This window comes from Thermobia domestica, chromosome 1, assembly GCF_964235325.1.
Source record: "Thermobia domestica chromosome 1, izTheDome1.hap1.1, whole genome shotgun sequence".
NCBI classification, from domain to species: domain Eukaryota; kingdom Metazoa; phylum Arthropoda; class Insecta; order Zygentoma; family Lepismatidae; genus Thermobia; species Thermobia domestica.
Window position 1 is genome coordinate 146,910,571 of NC_137454.1, and position 20,528 is coordinate 146,931,098.

The 20,528-nt window shown below is 35.3% G+C and overlaps 1 protein-coding gene across 1 annotated transcript in view; it reads left to right on the top strand.

Annotated features, from left to right (window-relative positions):
• Positions 1 to 20,528, top strand: part of Remo (Remoulade) — a 148,639-nt gene that overhangs the window by 26,863 nt on the left and 101,248 nt on the right. Inside the window, exons 3-6 of the mRNA XM_081764108.1 lie at positions 314 to 385; positions 8,562 to 8,633; positions 13,561 to 13,632; positions 13,913 to 13,984. Coding sequence (XP_081620234.1) covers positions 314 to 385; positions 8,562 to 8,633; positions 13,561 to 13,632; positions 13,913 to 13,984 — 288 coding nt within the window. The remainder of the gene's footprint in view (positions 1 to 313; positions 386 to 8,561; positions 8,634 to 13,560; positions 13,633 to 13,912; positions 13,985 to 20,528) is intronic.

Below are 20,528 nucleotides of genomic sequence, written 5' to 3' on the forward strand. Positions count from 1 at the left end.
TTCTTCAAGTACACTCTTTACGTTAAAAATCAAATGTTTATGAATAAGAATTTCAAAAATTTTAGAAAATGTATTTAACAGAGTTAATAATTCTCTGTGCTACCAAAAATGCGATACAAAACTAATAAACTGTTATGCAGATTTAAATATGTTTCACAGTTTGCGTTGAAGAAAAAAAAAAAAAAAAAAAAAGCATCCTGAATGTCTTAAATTTTAATACTGTGTGGACTTTACATTTTGTGTTTGATTGCGATGTATTTTCAGATTTCAATTATGTAATCCAGGGATATTTTCTTCTTTGCCTTCTTTTCAGAGATCTGTCTGGAAATGCCATTACGACTATACCACGAGCATCTTTCATTCATTTTCCTGTATTGGAAAAACTGTAAGTTTTAAATTATTTTAGTTAATCATTTATAACTGTATGTGTGTGTAAGTGAGGTTCATGTATTTGATTATTTAATTGTGAGTATTATGAGTAGAATGAGCTTTATAATAGAAAGTAACAGTTCTAAGTTTTCGTCTGACAATTCTGTTATTGGTTAAAGGAGGCGAATGATAAACATAAATACATAAGTGAATTGACGGGATGAAAATAATAATAATAATAATAAGGTAAGTAAAAAGCTCAAAGAAAAGCACAATAACAAGATATTATTAGCCATAGAAAGAACACTTAGCGTGGGATCGAACCTACAATCTTTCGTGGCAGATGTGAGTACACCATAACAGGATTATCATGCCTCTCTCTATAATCAAAGAAAACTACAACGTGTAAGAAGTAATAGAGATGATTATCATACGTCTGAATAACATTACACTTTTATGTTATCAGCAGGATTGGTACCATGCTAAGTAAACATGAGCAATTTCTTTTGTTCAGTCATACAGTAATAAGAGTTCACGGGAACTCTCTGGTAAAATTCTTACCTTTGCTGCGAAAGGTCACTGGTTCGAGTCCATTCCGTGTGAATTTTTCACGTGCTTTGTGTCAGTCTTGGTCAAACTCTGGTAACACTTCATCGAATCCTGTACCGATTGCCATTATCTAGTGTAATTCATATTGGCAAAGAAAACTTCCATTTACAAGGTTCAGTCGAAGGTCAGATGGCATGAAATTACATTATTGGAATATCCTAATGAATTCCTCGGGCGTGGCGCGAATAACATCGTTCATAGCCATGGGCAAGGTGACTGTCGTTCCATGTCAGGCAAATCATTGGTGTGTGTGTGTGTGCGTATATATATATATATATATATATATATATAATGTAACAATAAGGATAGCCAATCTGCATTTCACTCTTCAGTATTACAAACTACGAAAGTAAATAATTTTTCTTTCCGTCTTTCTTACACTAACACATTTCGATTGCGAATCACTGCTTAAAAATTAAAAATAAACCCCTGAAAAAAGTACTGGAATTTCGTAATTGACAAAGAATGGGAACCATATGGAATTAATCTTTCTGCGTGCGGTATCATGTTTTCTGGCACTGCGAGTGTGCTTGTTTACTTTGTATTTTTGCCTTTTAAAGAACAATTTTTATATTTTTATTGTTAAATTTGCAATTAATTAGTGACAGAGATGGTTATGATCACGACTCAAGGCGGGGCAGAGTGCGGGGACCTAAGTCACTCACCCCTTTTGTAGTAGCTCAGATTAAGGGTGCTCTTGTTTGATTTGACTTTCGTCGTTTTTCCAGCACCGAATTTAAATAGAATATTAAAATACTTGTACCCTAAAGTGGAAGTAGTTGTACTAGAAACTTATATCAAAGGTTTTAGGCTCCCACAGTTCAACCTGGGACTACGCACGGTAGCTAATTAGCTAAGAGAAACATTACTGATAATTTTGTGTTACTTCTCTACTTCAGAAATAAGTACATGCTTCAATAATCGAGATTTCGTTATATCAAATACGTATGAACATGTTGGGGGGTAATATTAGATATAAGTAATTTATAATTTTTGTGTATTAACCAAAAAGTTCAAAACCTGAGTTTAACATACAACTTTCGAGTTAAAATTGTTGAGACACGTATTAGGTACAGAAAAGAGGTAGAAAAATCTCAGGGACAATTAAAAATAAGATTGGTTGTATTGAGTGATAGATTTCACTATTTCGTAAATTTTCTGTGTCTAATTTGCCTTTTATCTTACATTTAAAAACATTTTCATATGAAGAGCTCCTTCGAGACTAAACGGTTAGCGTACGCGCCTTTGGCGTGGGAGATCCGATTTCGATTCCCGTCGGGAGCTCGTGGTTCGGATTCCATATTAATCAGTAGGGCGGCGTCTCATCTAGCCTCGCCGGTGGAAAGGACGTAAACTCAAAATCAACTCATTTTCATATAAAAGGCGATAATATCGCTTAAATTGTATTTGATTTTGTGCGCGAGACTCTCAGTGACAAACATATTCTCACTCGAACTGGCCAACCCGAATGGAAGTCACGGTTAATTATTCTGCTTGAGATCAGCTTAACGTGAGTTAGGAATTTGCAAGTTTGGACGACCACACAAGATTAAATTCAGTTGTATAGAAACTAATAATTACTCCTTTAAAAGAACGTGCAACAGTTGAAGTAGGATAATAGCTTTTTCTGTATTTTATTCATGGTATGTTTCAAGGGTATTTTTTAAATTCCGAAGAGACCTTATCTGAATAGAGAACAAGGCTTTTATGACGAAGACTGCAACAACAGTTATTATTATTATTGAATAATACTAATGAGATTACTGATGATAGTAGTAGGAACACTGTGAACGCCATCAACAGCTCAATTGATTTTTTTCAAAATTAACTTCAAAAGAAAGCAGTCGTTGAACTTCACATCTGAATATTCAGTAATAAAAAGGAAACTTACGATATAGAGAATTTGTCATAGTTTTATATTTTACAGTGTAGTAGCTATGTACTACCATGAGCAAAATAAATGACGCGTCTCTTTATTTTGAAGTTTTTTGAAAATATCTCCGTTTTCTTTATATGTTCGAAATCTCGGAAGGTTTCCCCAGCAGGACAGGTTAATAACAAACCCGTTTTTAATATTTGTGTTAGATATTAGCTTAAAATAAAGAAATTAGAAGCAAAAAACATTAAATCGACAGAAATCTCGAGAATTACCAACTCTGCTAAAGTGGGAAATTTTCAAGAACGCGAGGGAATTCTGCAGTTCAACACGAAGCAGCGACATCTATGTCAGTGAGAGAAGCGTGGATTAGATCTACAAACGAAAATTTTAACGAAATATTTCTAGTATGTCTTATTATATGCATTATCAGCGAACTCCAAATATATGAATCTATGCTAAGTATTAACGTATAGATAGTGCAAATAGTGGAAATTACCTATGGAAAAAGACGAATTGTTAGCCCAATCGTAATGAAAAATCGTCTTTACTGTAGAACAGATTCAGCTTACGTAAGAAAGCAAATAGCTCAGTTAGATAAAGCAACGAATTTGTATACCGAAGGTAGACGGTTCGAATCCCGTGAAGGACTGTTGTCATTTTTATCACTAAGGTTATTTTATTTATTTTTTATTTGGGAAAGAATCAAATTGTAACATATGTGTAAAACTCATGACGATACCAAAAAAAAAAAAAAAAAAAAAAAGAGAGAGAGAAAATATCGTCGCATTTGCATTAGTATCTCTAATTTTTGTTTGCAAACAGATTCGTAATTATTTCCCCTGTGCTCACTGATGCATAACGAATGTTTTCCAGTAAATGTTAATTCTAATTTGGAGAATTTTATAGTTTCACAATTCCTTACTACATAGTCTTCTATGTACGTGTTTGGATATTTTGATAACAGATTTCCCTATTAAATGTTTAATTTTCTCTATAAATATTTGTCTTAAATTGAAATTGTTTTGAATTTACTACATAAGCAAAGTTGCCCGAAGGAGGAGAGCTCAAGTAACAGATATTCTACGTAAAAGCAACCTATTGTAGAATGAGGATGCTTCTTACCTTCAGCACATAATCTTAACGTTAGAGTGTCAGAGAAAGAAAAATCCTGTTTTTCCTCCCCTATGACCACTCATCTTAAAGCTCTACCTATAATGATTCGTGTCACATACTTTCGGCTCTCCAAAGACATTCATATTTATTATTATTATTATTATTATTCCTGTGACTTTTTGGCGCCCTTCCCATAGTAGTAGCCTATATTTTACATTTTATCATAGTGTTTTTAATAGTTTAAACCAGGAGCGTCATTTCAGATTTTGCTTTGGGGGGGGGGGCAAGACCTCTTGATATAAGTAAAATTTCGCGTTTTTCACTGATTTACTACTATTCTAATGATAAACTCTATATACATCTCAAACTCAGGGGGGGCAAATGCCCCTCCCTGCCCTCCCTAAATGACGCCCCTGTTTTAAACCCATTTTCAAAAAGAAATCCTTACCTAGGAAAACTTCACAAAGAATATGGCCCGCTATAAACAATACCAACTCCACCCCCCTGGTCTAGTGGCTAGCACGCCTGCCTTCTGTGGTACCGGGTCCAATTCCCGGTGGATTACTGTTGAACGATAAAAGTGGTTCGGATTCCACTATAATTAGTATCCACATCTCCCTTGCCCATTAAGGCATAACCGTGGAACGCTAAACTCAAGCAAACAAACAAACAATACTTAATTCCCGGCATCTTTATTCTACATGCCATCTCTCAATTTTTCGATACAGCCCCCTTAGTACTATGAAACTCTCTTCTTCCATAGTGAAATGGAAAAAGATCATATAATTGCCACTACTTTACAAGAATATAAACCAAAAACGTCAGTAGAAAGCACATTATAAAATTTACTTTTTGAGGCTCGTTTTGGTGCCCCTCTTTCTCTGGCGCCCCGGGCAGTCGCCCGGCCCTTAGTCCGCCCTTGAAAGTACGGACGCATAACTAAGGACTGCGGAGGAGAGGTTAACCTTCATGTTATGCCACTGGTTTGACGTGTTTGAAATGTTCAGTAAGTGATCGGTTAGTGAAATAATTTCGACAGTTAGTGATGTTTAAAGTTTAGCTAAGACAAAGCTACCTAATCAAATACATTTGATATCGGGATGTCACAATTTGATTTTTCCTCACATAAAAAAGATAAAAACAATAGTAATAAAAACCCTTACTCGTACTGGGCTCCTAACTAACTAACAACCTAATTCTTACAGACTAGTTGCTCTGACCAACTGAGTTTCGATTTCTTACGCGAAAGAAGTCTGTTATATTAAGAGGCATGCTTTTCATTATCAAAACTGTTCGAAGTAATACGAACATGGCTTAAGAACAGAGACGGAACTGAATTACCACTCGATTGACCTTGAGGGCAAATCACCAAAGCGTAAAGACGTAAGTTCAGCATGCATTTCTCTGGAGTTGTGTTCAGTATTCCTATCTGCCAGTCATGCTTGTTCGTAGGAGTAATATGTTACAAACCTGACCTTTCGATACAGCACAATAGCAAAAGAATAAAAGGGAAGGAATTCTTGCCCTTGTGAACGTTGGATACCACCATGTGCAATAAAACTGTCGCGTCTCCTTGAAGTGATATTTTATCGAAAATAACTCGTTTTCCTTTATATAGTCTATCCGAAGTTTTTGAAGGTTTCAAAATGAGGAAATGTTACTGACAAACAAGGACGCATTCAGGGGTGGGTCCAGGGGGTCCGGACCCCCTCTGAAACCCCAACTTTTCTGTAAATTTAGCCTAATTTTGGGGATTATCTTTTAAAATTTTATTATAATTTATCCTAATATTGAAGTCGGACCCCTCCCGAAATAAATTACTGCATACGTGTCTCTGACAATTTTCAATATATTCGTTAAATAATAAAGTAAAATAAATAAATTAGGAGCAAAAAGCTTTAATAATAATAATAATAATAATAATAATAATAATAATAATAATAATTGAAGCGAGCTTAACGAGTTTCAACCGTACGACTCAACCAACGTTTGGGTGCCTGTTCGTTCGTCTGCTCCTCTCATAAAAGACATTTCATTTTAATGAAACTAGTAAGTGCCTTCTTTTAGCTCTGCGGAGTAACTATTGCTTGGAATATGAATCTGCAAAACATAAGAGGTAAAATTAACCAAATGGTGCAAGTTTCCACTCATATATATAAAACAATTTTGCAATATCAACTACGTGAATCTTGTCCCATAAAGAAGCCGAAACCCCTACACCGAAGAGCCCTCCGAGATTTGATCATTGTCCACACGGACTGAAATTGTCATTTGAAGCCAAGACTTTAATATGAAGCCAATAATTTCTTTAAAATAGACGGAAAATTCGGAAGTTATAAGCATTTTCATATTTTTGCCTTTTTCCATAAGGGAGCCGTAGCCCCCTATACTGAAGAGCCCCCCCCCCCGGAGATTTGATCATTGTCCACTCGGACTGAATTTGTCATTTGGAACCAACACTTTAATACGAAGCAAAATATTTCTTTAAAATAGACGAAAAATTCGAAAGTTATAAACATGTTAACAATTTTGCCTTTTCTCATAAGGGGGCCGTATTAGCCTACACTGAAGAGCCCCACGAGATTTGATCATTGACCACTTAGACTGAAACTCTCATTTGAAACCAAAACTTTAATATGAAGCCAAAAATTAAACTTTTACATCAATTTAAACTGACTGGGTTCCGGTTCCCCCCACTATTGTTTAGTTTAGTTAAGTGGTAATTTGTGACAGCTTCACATCATCAAAAGAATGTTTCACTTCCCCTCCCCTCCCCCAGGAGTTCGTGCTGGATCCACCACTGGAATCAATAGACACTCTTCCTATTCTTTTTGTCACCCTTGATTGTGTAGGGGCTCCTTCGTACAAATAAAGAAGCGGTAATATTACAATCAAGGGGCGCTATATATTAGGTATTCTTTTAGTTACCTACCCCTAACCGCACAGGGCCATCTTTCGTAGAATAAAAAATATTACGTGATATTCCAATCATGAAAGGGGAGAGGATGCTGTAAATATATTTCTTATTCATTTTGTCTGTCCTGCTTATCAAAAATTACTTTCTGTTGGAAGGGTACTGAAATGAGAGGGGCAAAATAAAAAGTCGTACCCCCTCCTACATGGTTGCTCAAATAAGTACTAAAGAAAGCATTTTAAACTAAGATATTTGAGATTTAAACTAGGAAACTAAGATATCCTTACATTATGTAAGGATGGCATATTCAGGATTATTATTATTATTATTATTATTATTATTATTATTATTATTATTATTATTATTATTATTATTATTATTATTATTATTATTATTATTTGAATGTTTTTGGAGCATCGAAATTTTGTGAGACGAACAACGATATGTAGAGGTTTAAGATGGGTGGTCATAGAGGAGGAAAAACAGGATTTTTCTCTGTCTGACTCTCTAACGTAAAGATTATGTGCTGAAGGTAAGAAGCATCATCATTCTACAATAGGTTGCTTTTACGTAGAATATCAATTACTTGAGTTCTCCTCCTTGGGTCTACTTACCTTATGTAGTAAATTCAAAACAATTTCAATTCAATACAAATACATTGTAAAACTTTTCCGTAATTAAACATCTAGGGAAAATTAAACATTTAATAGGGACATCTGTTATCAAAATATCCAAACACGTAGATAGAAGACTATCTAGTGAGAAATATTGTGAAACTTTATAAAATTCTCCAAATTAGAATTAACATTTACTGGGAAACCTTCGTTATGCGCCAGCGAGCATATGGTGAGCAGTGAGCACAGGGGAAATAATTACGAAACTGTTTGCAAACAAAATTAGGGACGCTAGTGCAAGTGCGACAACGGCATTTTTTCTTTTTTTGGTATCGTCATGAGTTTTACACATACGTTACAATTTGATTCTTTCCCACATAAAAAAAATAAATAAAATAACCGTAGTGTAGTGATAAAAATGACAACGGCATTTCCAGGGGATCGAACCCGCTACCTTCAGCATACAGACTAGTTGCTTTAACTAACTGAGCTATTTGCTTTTTACGTGAACTGAGCCTGTTCCGGTAAAGACGATATTTCATTACGATCGTCCTACAATTCGTCCTTTTCCATAGATAATTTCCACTATTTGCTCTATCTTTATGTTAATACTTAGCATATATTCATATTTTTGGAGTTTGCAGATAATGCATATAATAAGACATACTAGAAATATTCGTTAAAAGTTTAGTTTGTAGATTTAATCCACATTTCTCTCAATGACATAGATGTCGCTGCTTCGTGTTGAAATGCAGAATTCCCTCGTGTTCTTGAAAATTTCCCACTTTAGCAGAGTTGGTAATTCTCGAGATTTCTGTCGATTTAATGTTTTTTGCTTCTAATTTCTTTATTTTAAGCTAATATCTAACACAAATATTAAAAACGGGTTTGTTATTAACCTGTCCTGCTGGGGAAACCTTCCGAAATTTCGAACATATAAAGAAAACGGAGATATTTTCAAAAAACTTCAAAATAAAGAGACGCGTCATTTATTTTGCTCATGGTAGTACTTTTATATAGTATCCTTTATTTATATATATATATATTATTTTTTATTTCATAGGGACCTGAAAAACAACAAGATAAGTGTTATTGAGGATGGCGCCTTTATGAATTTGACTAACCTGAAACGTTTGTGAGTACTCTTTTCATATTCGTTAATTTTAATGTGTTTTATTTTTACAATAAGGAAGCTTCAAAAATGGGACTTAATCAAATAAGCTTCTTTATTGTAATTAAAATATGTCTTTTGTGAATTCTCGAATTCTGTTTATTGAAAGTTACGACAAAGTTTAATAAACATAGACGAGTTCCTTTTTACCCAATACCCTATAGGTGTAAGCGCGTGCCTTGCCTTCTTGCACAAGCGACCTGTTGCGATACTTCAAGAAACCCTTGCCTGAACACATTGCAGAACGTCGTACCAATTGTCGACAGTATGTAGTGCATGTACTGATGTGGAAAGAATGGCTACGGATAGGAAATTACGGCTGCAGAGATAGGCTTTGTCTTTAGGAATGGATGAATGAAATTAACTAATTCAACAAGAAAACAAAACTTTAAATTGGCCCTAATAAGCGCCAGATATTGCTTTGGCACTGAACGTGTTAATTAAAAATGTGTAATTAAAACAATTTTTTTTTAATTGGGTCATTAAAGCCCCCTCTATTTATACTAGACAGCTGCCACTTTTAAATTAGTAAGGCTACCCTTCCTTTAAACTCTGTTGATGAGTTCGGCCACAGAAGGCCAAATGTAAGCAATAGACCTACAAGAAAACTACGAGATTTTTAAGGTACATCTCATAATATTCGCTAGTCATAGTAGTTCTTGAGGTATGCTGCATTCTACAGCAAGTAATTGGAAGCACGTGGTGTATCTACAGAATTCCCAACGACGAAAAAAACCCTCAAAAATCAGGGAATTTTAAGTATGGTGTTTTTACTTCTCAGAAGTCATTGTTCTGACTTCTATTTTGCTGCAACTATATAATGGAAAATGTCTGAAGGAGATGGCGATTCTTGTAACTGGAGCCAGTGGTTTAATATTCCACTCATAAAAAAGTTTCAGAGCAGGGTTTCCACTGATAGTATTCGGGGGAAAACTTTACCTACGCAGGGGTGCCCATCCCCCCAAAGCTGATGGCGCACTCCCCCCCAAAAAACTAATAATCTCTTCACTCCTCAAAACTCAAGTCCTCTAAAAACAATTGCCCAGTGTAGCAGTAGTTTTTATAGTACTAGTAATTGTTATTTTTGTAGTTGTTTTTATTTCCTGTAGTAGTATTATAGAATGCTTGTAGTAGTAGTAGGGGCAGTAGTAATTATAAAAATGGCATTGCTTTTATTAGTAGTCTTGGTAGTGTACTATATGTGTGATTACATTTTCCAGGATCTGCGAAAAACGAACAACTGCCTAGCTGGCTTCACTCTGTACAATACATGGAGCTGAATATATAGAATACTACTGGAGCGACCTCTAACGCAAAGTCTCTATTGTACACAGTGATGCCACTTTTGAGCTGGTTTTCAGTTTCCCGCAGGCCCTGGAAAATGTAATCGCACAAACAGAAAACTATACAAAATATTATCATTAATTTATTTATTATACATCATGTAGCAATTGAACAGCATTACTTATTAAGTGTCGTACATGGCATAAATAAGAAATAAATAAATGCTCCCAGCAGAAAATGGGTAAATTATCTACACAAAACGATAAACCGACCAGCCCATCCTTTCATATAGCAACTTGCGCGGTACTTCATTCATAGAGTTTCTAAGCAGGGGGTAGGGGAATTCATTCTCGAGATTTAAAAAAAAAATCGCATCGTGTTCCAATGTTATTCTGACGACAGCAAAATTACCTATTCGACATTAGAGTAAAATCCCCCCCAAAATTTCTCTCAATGGCGCAGCTTGCGCCATACATCCCCCCTGTGGGCGGCCCTGTACCTACGCACGCGCGGGCACACACACACACACACACACACTGTTACTTCCTACATAGTAGATAAGGAATTCCCTGGTTGGGGAAAAATTTACTTGCTTTTTTATATTATATATATATGGTCCTGGAAATTTGTAAATCATTACATTGAAAACCCGGAAGTCAGGGAGTTCGTGCTCGCTACTCCTACAAAGAATAAGTGGAAACTCTGATATGCTGTATTTAGTTCACTAAAAATTACTATAATCATCACTATGGTAATAAAATTACAATAAAAATGTAGGAAAACTAGCGTATGTGGCAAATAACTGGGAGATTAACCCTTAAAATCATTTTTAGTGGCTCAATCGAAAATATATATTTTTTAAAAATTATACTTACATCTATGTATGTATCTAAACGGAATTGAGACTCAGATTCAAAAGTTGATGTGAAGAAACCTTTTATTAGGTACGAATTCCTGTACTACTAGTAAACTAGTCTTACCCACAAAAAGCAACTTAGATTCTGTATCTTCGATGCCACATATAACACCTGTGATATAGAACTATTAATTTTGATGTATCCTTAAATATACAACAAAGAGCGAGCTGCGAATGTACACACCAATTAAATAAAACAAACTTCTCTACCAATACGAAGTCACATGAAAATTATTCCTTCATGTGCGAATAATAACCAAATGTGTTGTTAACAATCGGAAGTTTACCTCCAATTAATACACCTCTAGAATGCTCTCTCCACCAATTCGCAGTCAATCTAATTTCTTTTTATAATAGTGTAACCTCATATATCCACTCTGTCTTACAGAATCTTCTGAACTGGCCACATATCTCTTGGGTTCTCTTCGAAAACACCAGCTTCCTCTGGAATATTTGTGTACTGAAAGTAATCCAGTAAAAAGTTACTCATAGGTTTCTGAACTCTAGTTCAACTTTTTAATCACCTTATTTCGCGTACATAATTCTTAGTCAAAGTGGATGTAAGAATCTTTTCCAACCAGTTAAGTTATCTCTATATTACCTGTCTTTCTTGAAGCTTTCCTCGTAACAACTTTTTCAATATTTTCTCTGTGCTTTACCAATTAACTTGGTCTGTAATTCCGTACCTTGATCTTGCCAACCTTTTCTATATATAATAAGCCAAGAGAACTATTAATAAATAATTATCTATACAAATCCCAATCAGAATTCGAATTGAACTTAGTATAAGCATCCCTGAACCTTAGTTAAATTTATCCCTAGATAAACAAGACTAAAGTGGTAAAGTGTAAAAGATGGAATAAGATAATTAGGGAGATAGCGAATCTATTGTTTTTACATATGCCTCAAACAACGGCTCCTTTTTCATAACGTAGATTCTACATTCCTCCTCAACAGCTTGACGCGCTTCCATACATTGTAAATTCATTGAGACTAGTGTGAGTGCGACCCTTATTGAAGGTAGTGAGTCTGAGCCCTAGTGAATCCAGATTACAAAATGGCCAAGAGAATGACGTATGAACCATGGTACTCGGATGATTAGTGCTGAAGCAATAATCACTTAACTTTTTTTGAATAACTAAAATGTTGAAATATTTTTAAATTTCGTTTTCAATTGCGAATTTTCTTTCTTACAACACATTTTACAACAAAAGGAGCTTTGTAAGATTTGATAAATCGTTTTATGCGCTACATATTCTACCAGATATGCAAGAAGAATTCAGGAGTTCTCGATGTCCTTTTTATTGAAGCTATTTTTGTTTGTATGTGTGTAATTATCCAGGTGTAGTGTTGAGAAAATAGAGGTAGATCTTAAGTAGTTTCAATTTTTAAGTAAAGCATTTGATGTTTTTGATTCAAACTATCATATTACAAAAATGATTTGTGCGTTTTTAAGTAACATAAGAGAAGATTTTGTTTCATTTTTAATGAACTCCTTTTCGTTTGTATGTGTGTAATCATCCAAACGTTGTGTTGAAAAATCCTTTGTTAAGTGAAGCATTTTCTATTTGCAATCAACTGACATGAAGAAGGACAATTTATTATTTATTTGCACTAATACGCAAGTATGTACGACAGAGACAAATGAATTTAGTCGCATTGCTTTTTATCCCAGATTACAGCTGAATGTGTTACAGTGAATTTGGTCGAAGACGAACGAAATTCTTTATGCATGATTCCGAAACACATTTTTTTCAGTGATATCTATTCCGGAGAGCTCCTTCTGGTAATACATAGTTAAAGCCAATTCTGAAACCAGGTGTGTACTGAGAAACACTACTGAAGAAACTATGATCACATTGAGGTTATTATTTCAATCCCAGTTTTGAAATATACGGTATTTTCGGAGGTTTTTTTTTTTGGGGGGGGGGAGAATTCCAACAATCCTGATGCTGGACGAACTTCTGATTTATCTGTCCAATTGTAAAATTCGAGCCATAATATACACTTCGGCTGACCAAAATATCTCGTTCAGAATTCACCCGATAGGATGTATGTTCATCGCGGAATACTGCTCAATGAAATATTTTCTGTCTGCCAGGTGCTTAAAAATTTTAAATTAACTCTGCATATTATCAGCAAACCAAACTAGCATCTATTTATATAGAAGGCCTTGCTTATCTGTATGGAAGTGCCATAAATGAAGTCCGTTGGCACCACACATACATTTTACGCACAGATTTCTACGAGACATCTGCCGGCATTAAAGTTATTCCATTTGAGGACATACCGGCGAAGACACTGGATGCTAGTCCAATGCAGGTTTGGTCTCCTGAAGAGCGACTTTCCTCGCGTCGTGTTGCTATACTCTGGGCGCGGTACAGAGCTATTTTCAAGACATTAGGGTGCAATTGAGGCAAGTAGATAATGTCACCGTGGTTTTTCTTAAAGTAATTGCTAGTTCAAATTTAGACATACATACGCAATTCAACTTTCTGTGTAAGATTAGTCCTAGTGTATTAATCTGATTATTGTAATTTGGAAGTAATTCGAGTTCTTCATAGAATATTCAGTCGTTGCAATACTGTAATAAAAGTAAGATTTTCTCTGTTGCGTTACTGGGTTCATTGCTTGTAACTTAAATGAAGCAAATAAAATCCCAATCTTATTAGATCTGTATTATTTTTCTAGGGACTTATCAAGTAACAGAATTAGTAGCTTGAACAGTACCACTTTCGAAGGCTTGGAGAGTCTTGAGAGACTGTAAGTAGCACTTTATATACGAACATACTTTCTATCAATCTAATATAAAAGCATTTTAATATTGAATGTGTACTCTATTACGTGTTTAATTTTTGAACTTATTGTTTTAATTTTGACATTAATTTTGTGTATTATTTGATACTTAAGCAATGAGAAGTCACTCAATTTCTCCAGATTTTAGTGATAAGTCACTCTAGAATATAGTGATAAGTCAATAGTTGATATCATCCAAACAACGTAATTGAGTAGATGTGTACATTTTTTTCTGTTTTCTTTACAGGAAGTTAAACCAAAATATACTAAGCAGAATTAGGGATGGTACTATGTTAGAGCTGGTTTCACTAAAGCAGCTGTAAGTTAAACAAATACAGATTTTACTTTAAGTTGAATTAAAATAATAAGTGAACACACCCAAGATCTGAGAGAAGTCACTCTGAACGTTTTATTATTCGTAAATTTAAATTACGTATGCATGCACTTACGTGGGTTGCAAGTAGTATGTACGTCACTGTTAGGAGAAATCAAACAACAGTAGATACAATCTGGTGCTTACCAGTGTGTATATATTTCTTAATAAAAGTAAAATTTGACCAAAGAAAATTACTTTTAATAAATAATAGTGTTACAGTTTCGGCAATGTATCATTATGAAATTATAAAATACTTTACAGGCACAGTATGAAATAAAATCTAAATGCTTCAGCATAAATATTTCACAAAATGAGATCATTTCTATAAACCAATTAGATCCTTTCATTTTGAACAACTTTTAATTGTATACATATCTCAACTTTTAATAATCTAAACTTTCACTTTTAAGACAATAAGGAAGTAGAAGAAGCCTTAAAACTGCTGTGGAATAACAGTGTTTGTATACAACAGAGAAGAAGTTGGTGAAAATAAAGGAAGGACTAAGTATAGAGTTAAGATTAAACCCAGAGTATTATCAGAAATTGTAATGAACAAATGGGAACAGAAGGAGAAAGAATAAGAAGGGGGAGATTAGTTATGTTTAGCAGGTACATGGACGATTGTTTATTAATTTGGAAAGGGACAAAGAGACAGTTATAACAGTTTGTAAGACAGATCAGGAGAAAGAAAAAAAAGAGTAAGCCTAGAGGTGGAATTAGATGATGAAGCAACTTTTTGAATATGACAATAAGAAAAAGAAGACAGGAGATTTGAAACAAAGTGGTACAGAAAAGAATGCTTGGCAGGCGTATAATGTCATAAAGGAGTGATAACACATTTTGGCCAGTTCTGTCTCAAGGTTAGCAGACCATAAAAATGAAACGAAATATGGGGAGAAAGAAATGTGTAATACAATATATACAAGGGTAAGTGACAAATCAATGGGTACAGCAGTTATTCAAATGTAGTCCCTGTGCTCGGACACAGGCTCGTAAACGACGCGGCCAATCATCAATAGCAGCATACACCATATTCATGTCTATGTCAGCCAGTGTTTTTACTAGAGCAGACTTCAAGCAGTTCACAACCTGTAATGTTGAGCGCACACCTTCTCCTCCAAATAGAACCAAATCTTGTAGTCAGAAGAATTTGAGTCTGGACTGGACGGAGGCCATTCGTCGGTGGTATTGAACACAATTTTGGTGCGACGAAACCACACCTGCGTTGTCGTCGCCTTGTGAGCTGATGCTGAATCCTGTTGGAACACTCAAGGCTTATTTTTGAACATAGTGGTGCCAAGGGGTTTCACCGCCTTCTCGAGAATGTCATCTTGGTACATTTTGGCCCCTTTCTGGTTTTCACACCTTTCTTTCAAAAATTGACGTCAGTGAGACCCATGTAGACACACCCAGCCAAACCATCACTGATGCAAGGTGGTGATCTCGCTGGACTCGGAGAATTTGTTCACATTGTAACGTACCCTATTTGGTAGCGTTACATTGTGGTGTGTTGCACCATATATATATAGTCAATCTGTGCCCATATCTGTTCATTTGTTATTGCGTGGTTGTATGTTAATGTGTTTCTTTTTTCTTTTTTTTTTAAGTTATTGAATTAATTCTTAGGGCGTGATGGTATCCCTATTGTTGACCTGCACGCCATGTTTTGTTTATGTAAAGGTTAATTGCGTGTGCATCGAAATGTGTAATTTGTTCCTTCGTATGAGTGAGTAGTGTGGGTGTCCGGATGGGAAGCGCCCGTGTTCTTAATCTGAACCGATACCATTTTAATCGTACTATTGCCACTGATGTAATGTTTTAACAATCAAAAATAACTTTCGTACGAACGTAGTAGCATAAAAAATTAGAAAGTAATCACGTACATCATTATAGAAATGGTCTATATTATATTATATGTACTCAATACGTATTTTAATTAATTGTTATTTGGTCATAAATATTCGAGAGCGGTAAATTGAATTATTAAACACTTACTGTGTATACTTCTATCTTGAAAATTATTTATGCTGTAACACGATTACTCTTGAGTTTGGGTCGTTTGTTTTTCGATTTTCTTCTATTACCGGAAGTGGCGCTTTCTGTTCCATATAAATTTCTAAATCCGGAAATTTATAATTTATAAAGTGCTCAATTCGCTAATATAAATAGATTTTAACAATGAAAAATAGGTACTAAAACACAATAACACACTGAGCAAGGCTATGTAATAACATTTTTTGTAACATATTATCACATAGCCTTGCTCAGTGTGTTATTGTGTTTTAGTGCAATCTGGAAACAAGGCCTGATAGAATAGTTATAGAAAAATAGGTATATCCGTAAATTTATTTCACAAAATTAAATTTATTTATAGAATGTGGATACGTATGTATTTTGATTTGGAATACCGGAAGTAAGTTGTTTGTGTGTGTGTGTGTGTGTGGGTGGGGGGAAGAAGTTTGAAGTACACCAAACAGGGATAGGAGCTGGTAATAATTTAGAAATTATTTGTGTGGCAAATTGCCCGAGATTTTAGGACAAACAATGTAAAAATTTACTTTCGGACAAACCTAATTTTTAGGTATTTACCTAGCTTCAGAAAGATTATAGTATCAACATTTTTGGCAATCCCTATGTGCAATATAGGCTCCGCCATTCCATGACCGGAGCCCTTAACCGAATGCAAGAGTTTGTCGTCTGCTGAGCGGATGTTCACCTAGCATGAAAGGAAACCATGTGCACCGTTGGGAACAAAATTTTGGAGTTGGTTTTTAAATAGCCTCATTATCAAGGTAATGTGTTTTTGATTTTAAACCTTCATCAGGGAGATAAACTCGATGTCCAAGATGGCGTCACATAATTGCATCGTGGATCCCGCCTCATAAGTTTGAGCAACTTATTAAAGTGAACGAGTATTTTAGTGGTAGACTGTCAAAATAGATTATCAGTGTATATAAAGTCTTCCTTTAAAATGTGTGGGGTTGTAATGAGAATGATGAGCTAAGTTTTGTTAGGATCACACATCGAGAACGTTCCATGGTTGTCTTTCCATTGAGCACACACTGAAATTTAAAATTTTCCGCAGTGTGGATATACATTTTTTACCGGTAACAGTTAAGCTTCTTCTGATTAGTATACTGCTCACTCAACGAAGGAAGAATCATTCGTATTTTTTTTTTATATTTTCCTGTTTACCAATACAAATATAGATAAAGGTATTAACTAGTTCGGGGAAAATAGCAAGCATAAGACTTTGCTCGCCTTTCAAAATTTGTTTTATTAAATCATATTGCAGTTGATCTGATATCACTACTTTAAATCTATCGTAAATATTGAGGAAAAAGCCGATACTTCCTCGTGATGTTGCGTTAACCTCATTTGCAAAAGCTCTTTCGACTATGTCAGCTTGTTGTCCTTGGAACTAATCTAAGTCGTGATGAATAGAAACCTGATTGCAGTTCCATATATATATATATACACTTTCTTCTGTTCATTGTCCATCTAGATTTGTAATTTTGGGTTTCCTCTGCGTAGGATAATATGCTGTCATGACGTAAGTAAGCAATCATTACGTTCTTCTCATATTCACGTCCATTTGTATATATTTCATGGTTCATCATCGTATGCCAGGGTTTGCCCAAGTGGGCCCAGTCCGAAAAAAACCCACCGGGTTTTTTCGGGTTGGACCCACCTGAAAAAACCCACCTGGGTTTTTGAGCTTTTTGTTAATATATTATTGCTACAACTAAGTTGATCACATTGAAAGTGATATTTATCAAATTTTGGACTTTCCTCGGGCGAATTAAATGCTTTCCCGTTAAGGTATACAACATTCTACCTAAGACCTTTATAAAGTTCTGAATGCACTGAATAAATGAAAAAAACCTTACCTTAGCTTGAGATAATTATATAACAAATTAATGTATTGATTATGCTTATAGCCTATTTTAAAAAAATGCAATTTTATATTTTAGAAAATACTTTCCGTAAATAGTGTGCTCGCCGACTCGGCTATGCCGAGGGACGTTGTCCCTCATAGGGGAGACCGGGACACATTGTCACAATTTTCACGTTTTATTTTCTTGTAATGCTCGTGTCAGGCCGAAAATTATAATTTTGAGTATACACAGGGGTGCCCAAAGGGGGGCTGTGACGCAAACTGCGTCATTGAAATATTTGGGGTGGTAAAAATCTATATAAATATGTTTGAGGGGATGTAAAACTTAATCGAAAAGATTTTTTTCATGGAAGAACACCTACGGATAGACAATTGGAGGGGTGGGGGGGCATCACTGGTATACACATACTTTGTTATCTTGTGCATAACATATATTTCTCTGTCCAATGTAACTCTCTCTGAACTGGACTTATGTACTATGTTTTATGATCAATACAGTTGTGACGATGTACCCCATATTCGGGGTAAGTTGTCACAATATATGGGGCAAATTGTCACATGTTATTCTTGTGGCACTTTCCAGAAATTGGTAGATATTATTAATGCAACTATTACTAATGCAAAAAGACTGTAAATGTTACCAGCATTAAATACTTAGCGTCTGAAAGAGAATCAAAACATAATTAAATGAAAGGGGAAACTATATTAAACACGAAAGAAAGTAGGGGGACCTGTAGCTTATATTTTCTCAACCTAAGAGATTTATTGTTACATCAAGCTTTGTAGGAAAACCAAAACTGCCATGAAAACAGAACTAACTCATAGCTAAGGAATCAAAACTACAAACTGAAAGGTCATAACAAAATGGCGAAATTATCAAATCATAGCCTACATCTCCAATAGGCCTATACAAAATTAGCCAATTGCATTTAAGTTGTTTCTGATTGTAGTTTATGAATTGCAAAGAATTCCTCTGATAGGACTACTGTATAGCTAGAAGAGGAGTAAATATTATTACGAAGTTTAGTTGCGTTTTATTAGTACGCACTGCAAACTAGTTTGAAAATGTTTATCCTTTTGCTTCTACAAAGTACCATACCTGGAGATCATCGTCAGAGTCACAGTTAATACACACGTAAAACAAGTTCTGCTTCCCTCGGTTTTCATAGGCTGATTCCGTACATCGAATGCACTGAATCAACTTCTCGCTGCATGTACTCGCACTGTATGGATCGCCATAAACTAAACACAATGTATCGTCGTCCTCTGAGGAAGAATCGTAATCTTCTTCGGACCTTCGTTGACATTGTTTATAGGTGCAAAACTATTTGCTTGGGGAGTTCTTATAGCAAGATCACCATGTCTTTTCAGAAACCGGACACCAGTCTGGGCCAGCAATGGCCTTTTTCATTCCACGACTCTGGGCATTTCAATCCTACGCTTTTGCATAGTTGTAAGCCAAATCGCGAATCTCTTTTGTAATGAGTCCAAATTATATGTGCGAAGCTTGTTTTGGTATGACACTAGTAATTCTTCCTAGTATTAGTATTACGAAGAGTAACCTAATGTAAACCGAACTGTAGTTCGCCATCTGTAACAGGTGCACAAAATCTTGCCAATGTTCTGTTGTGGACAAGAAATTCTTTAGCAGCTTTAGGCCTACGTATTGATATGGGGTTATTTCTTTTCATAGCTCTTGCTGCAACCAGTAGATCTTCCATTGGTGGTGCTTTCCTCTCTGTCTTTCTTTTGTATATTCTCATCGTCTGCAAAACAGAGATAACCCTATCGTCACAGTGACAACATGCCCCGTCGTATTTGTGACAACTTGCCCCACGCGTCGCCATTACTCTTTTTACGAAATATCTATACCAAACGATAAGATTAAGTGCATTCAAAGTAGAACATTATGAAGCTCTATTTGTAACCTACATAACGCACACAAAAATATTTGCTTCTACCGCTTTCACGAACACACAAAACAGCAATTTCAGACTCGAAAAATTTACATTCCGGCACTGAAAACAGACAAAGTTCAACTGACGCAACGCCGTTGTTCCAGCGCATCTCCAAACGAGTACAGTAATTAGTGACATCTAGTAAGTAAACAAGAAAACAGCACCGGCGCGCTAATGATTTCGCTTTTTTCAGAATTGCTACTGTGACAACGTGCCCCAGTCTCCCCTACGTTTGACGAGTTTAAAGCCATATGTGCCGGAACTACCAGTAAATATGTAGTGCATTAGTAAAACTATTATTTCTTACCTTTGATGGTAGCACAAGTATTCTTCAGTAAAATTTAGTTTTCCAACAATAACAGTTTAGTTCAGTTATTTGTTGGTACTCTTCAAATAAGCATTCTTAGAATCAACACCAACAACAGCGTAAAAATTTTTGTCAAATTTAAAAAGCTTAATGCTCAGAGTTCCGAAAACTATGTAACACTTACTACTTCAAGTGCTGAATTCAAACTTCCGTACTAATGGAAGTTTCGATGTACAGTATAAAAAGCTGCATTTTCGAGGGGGGAAAAATCGCGAAAGAAATGCTCGGGAAATTCCCGCAATTGAACGCACGAAGCATCGGAAC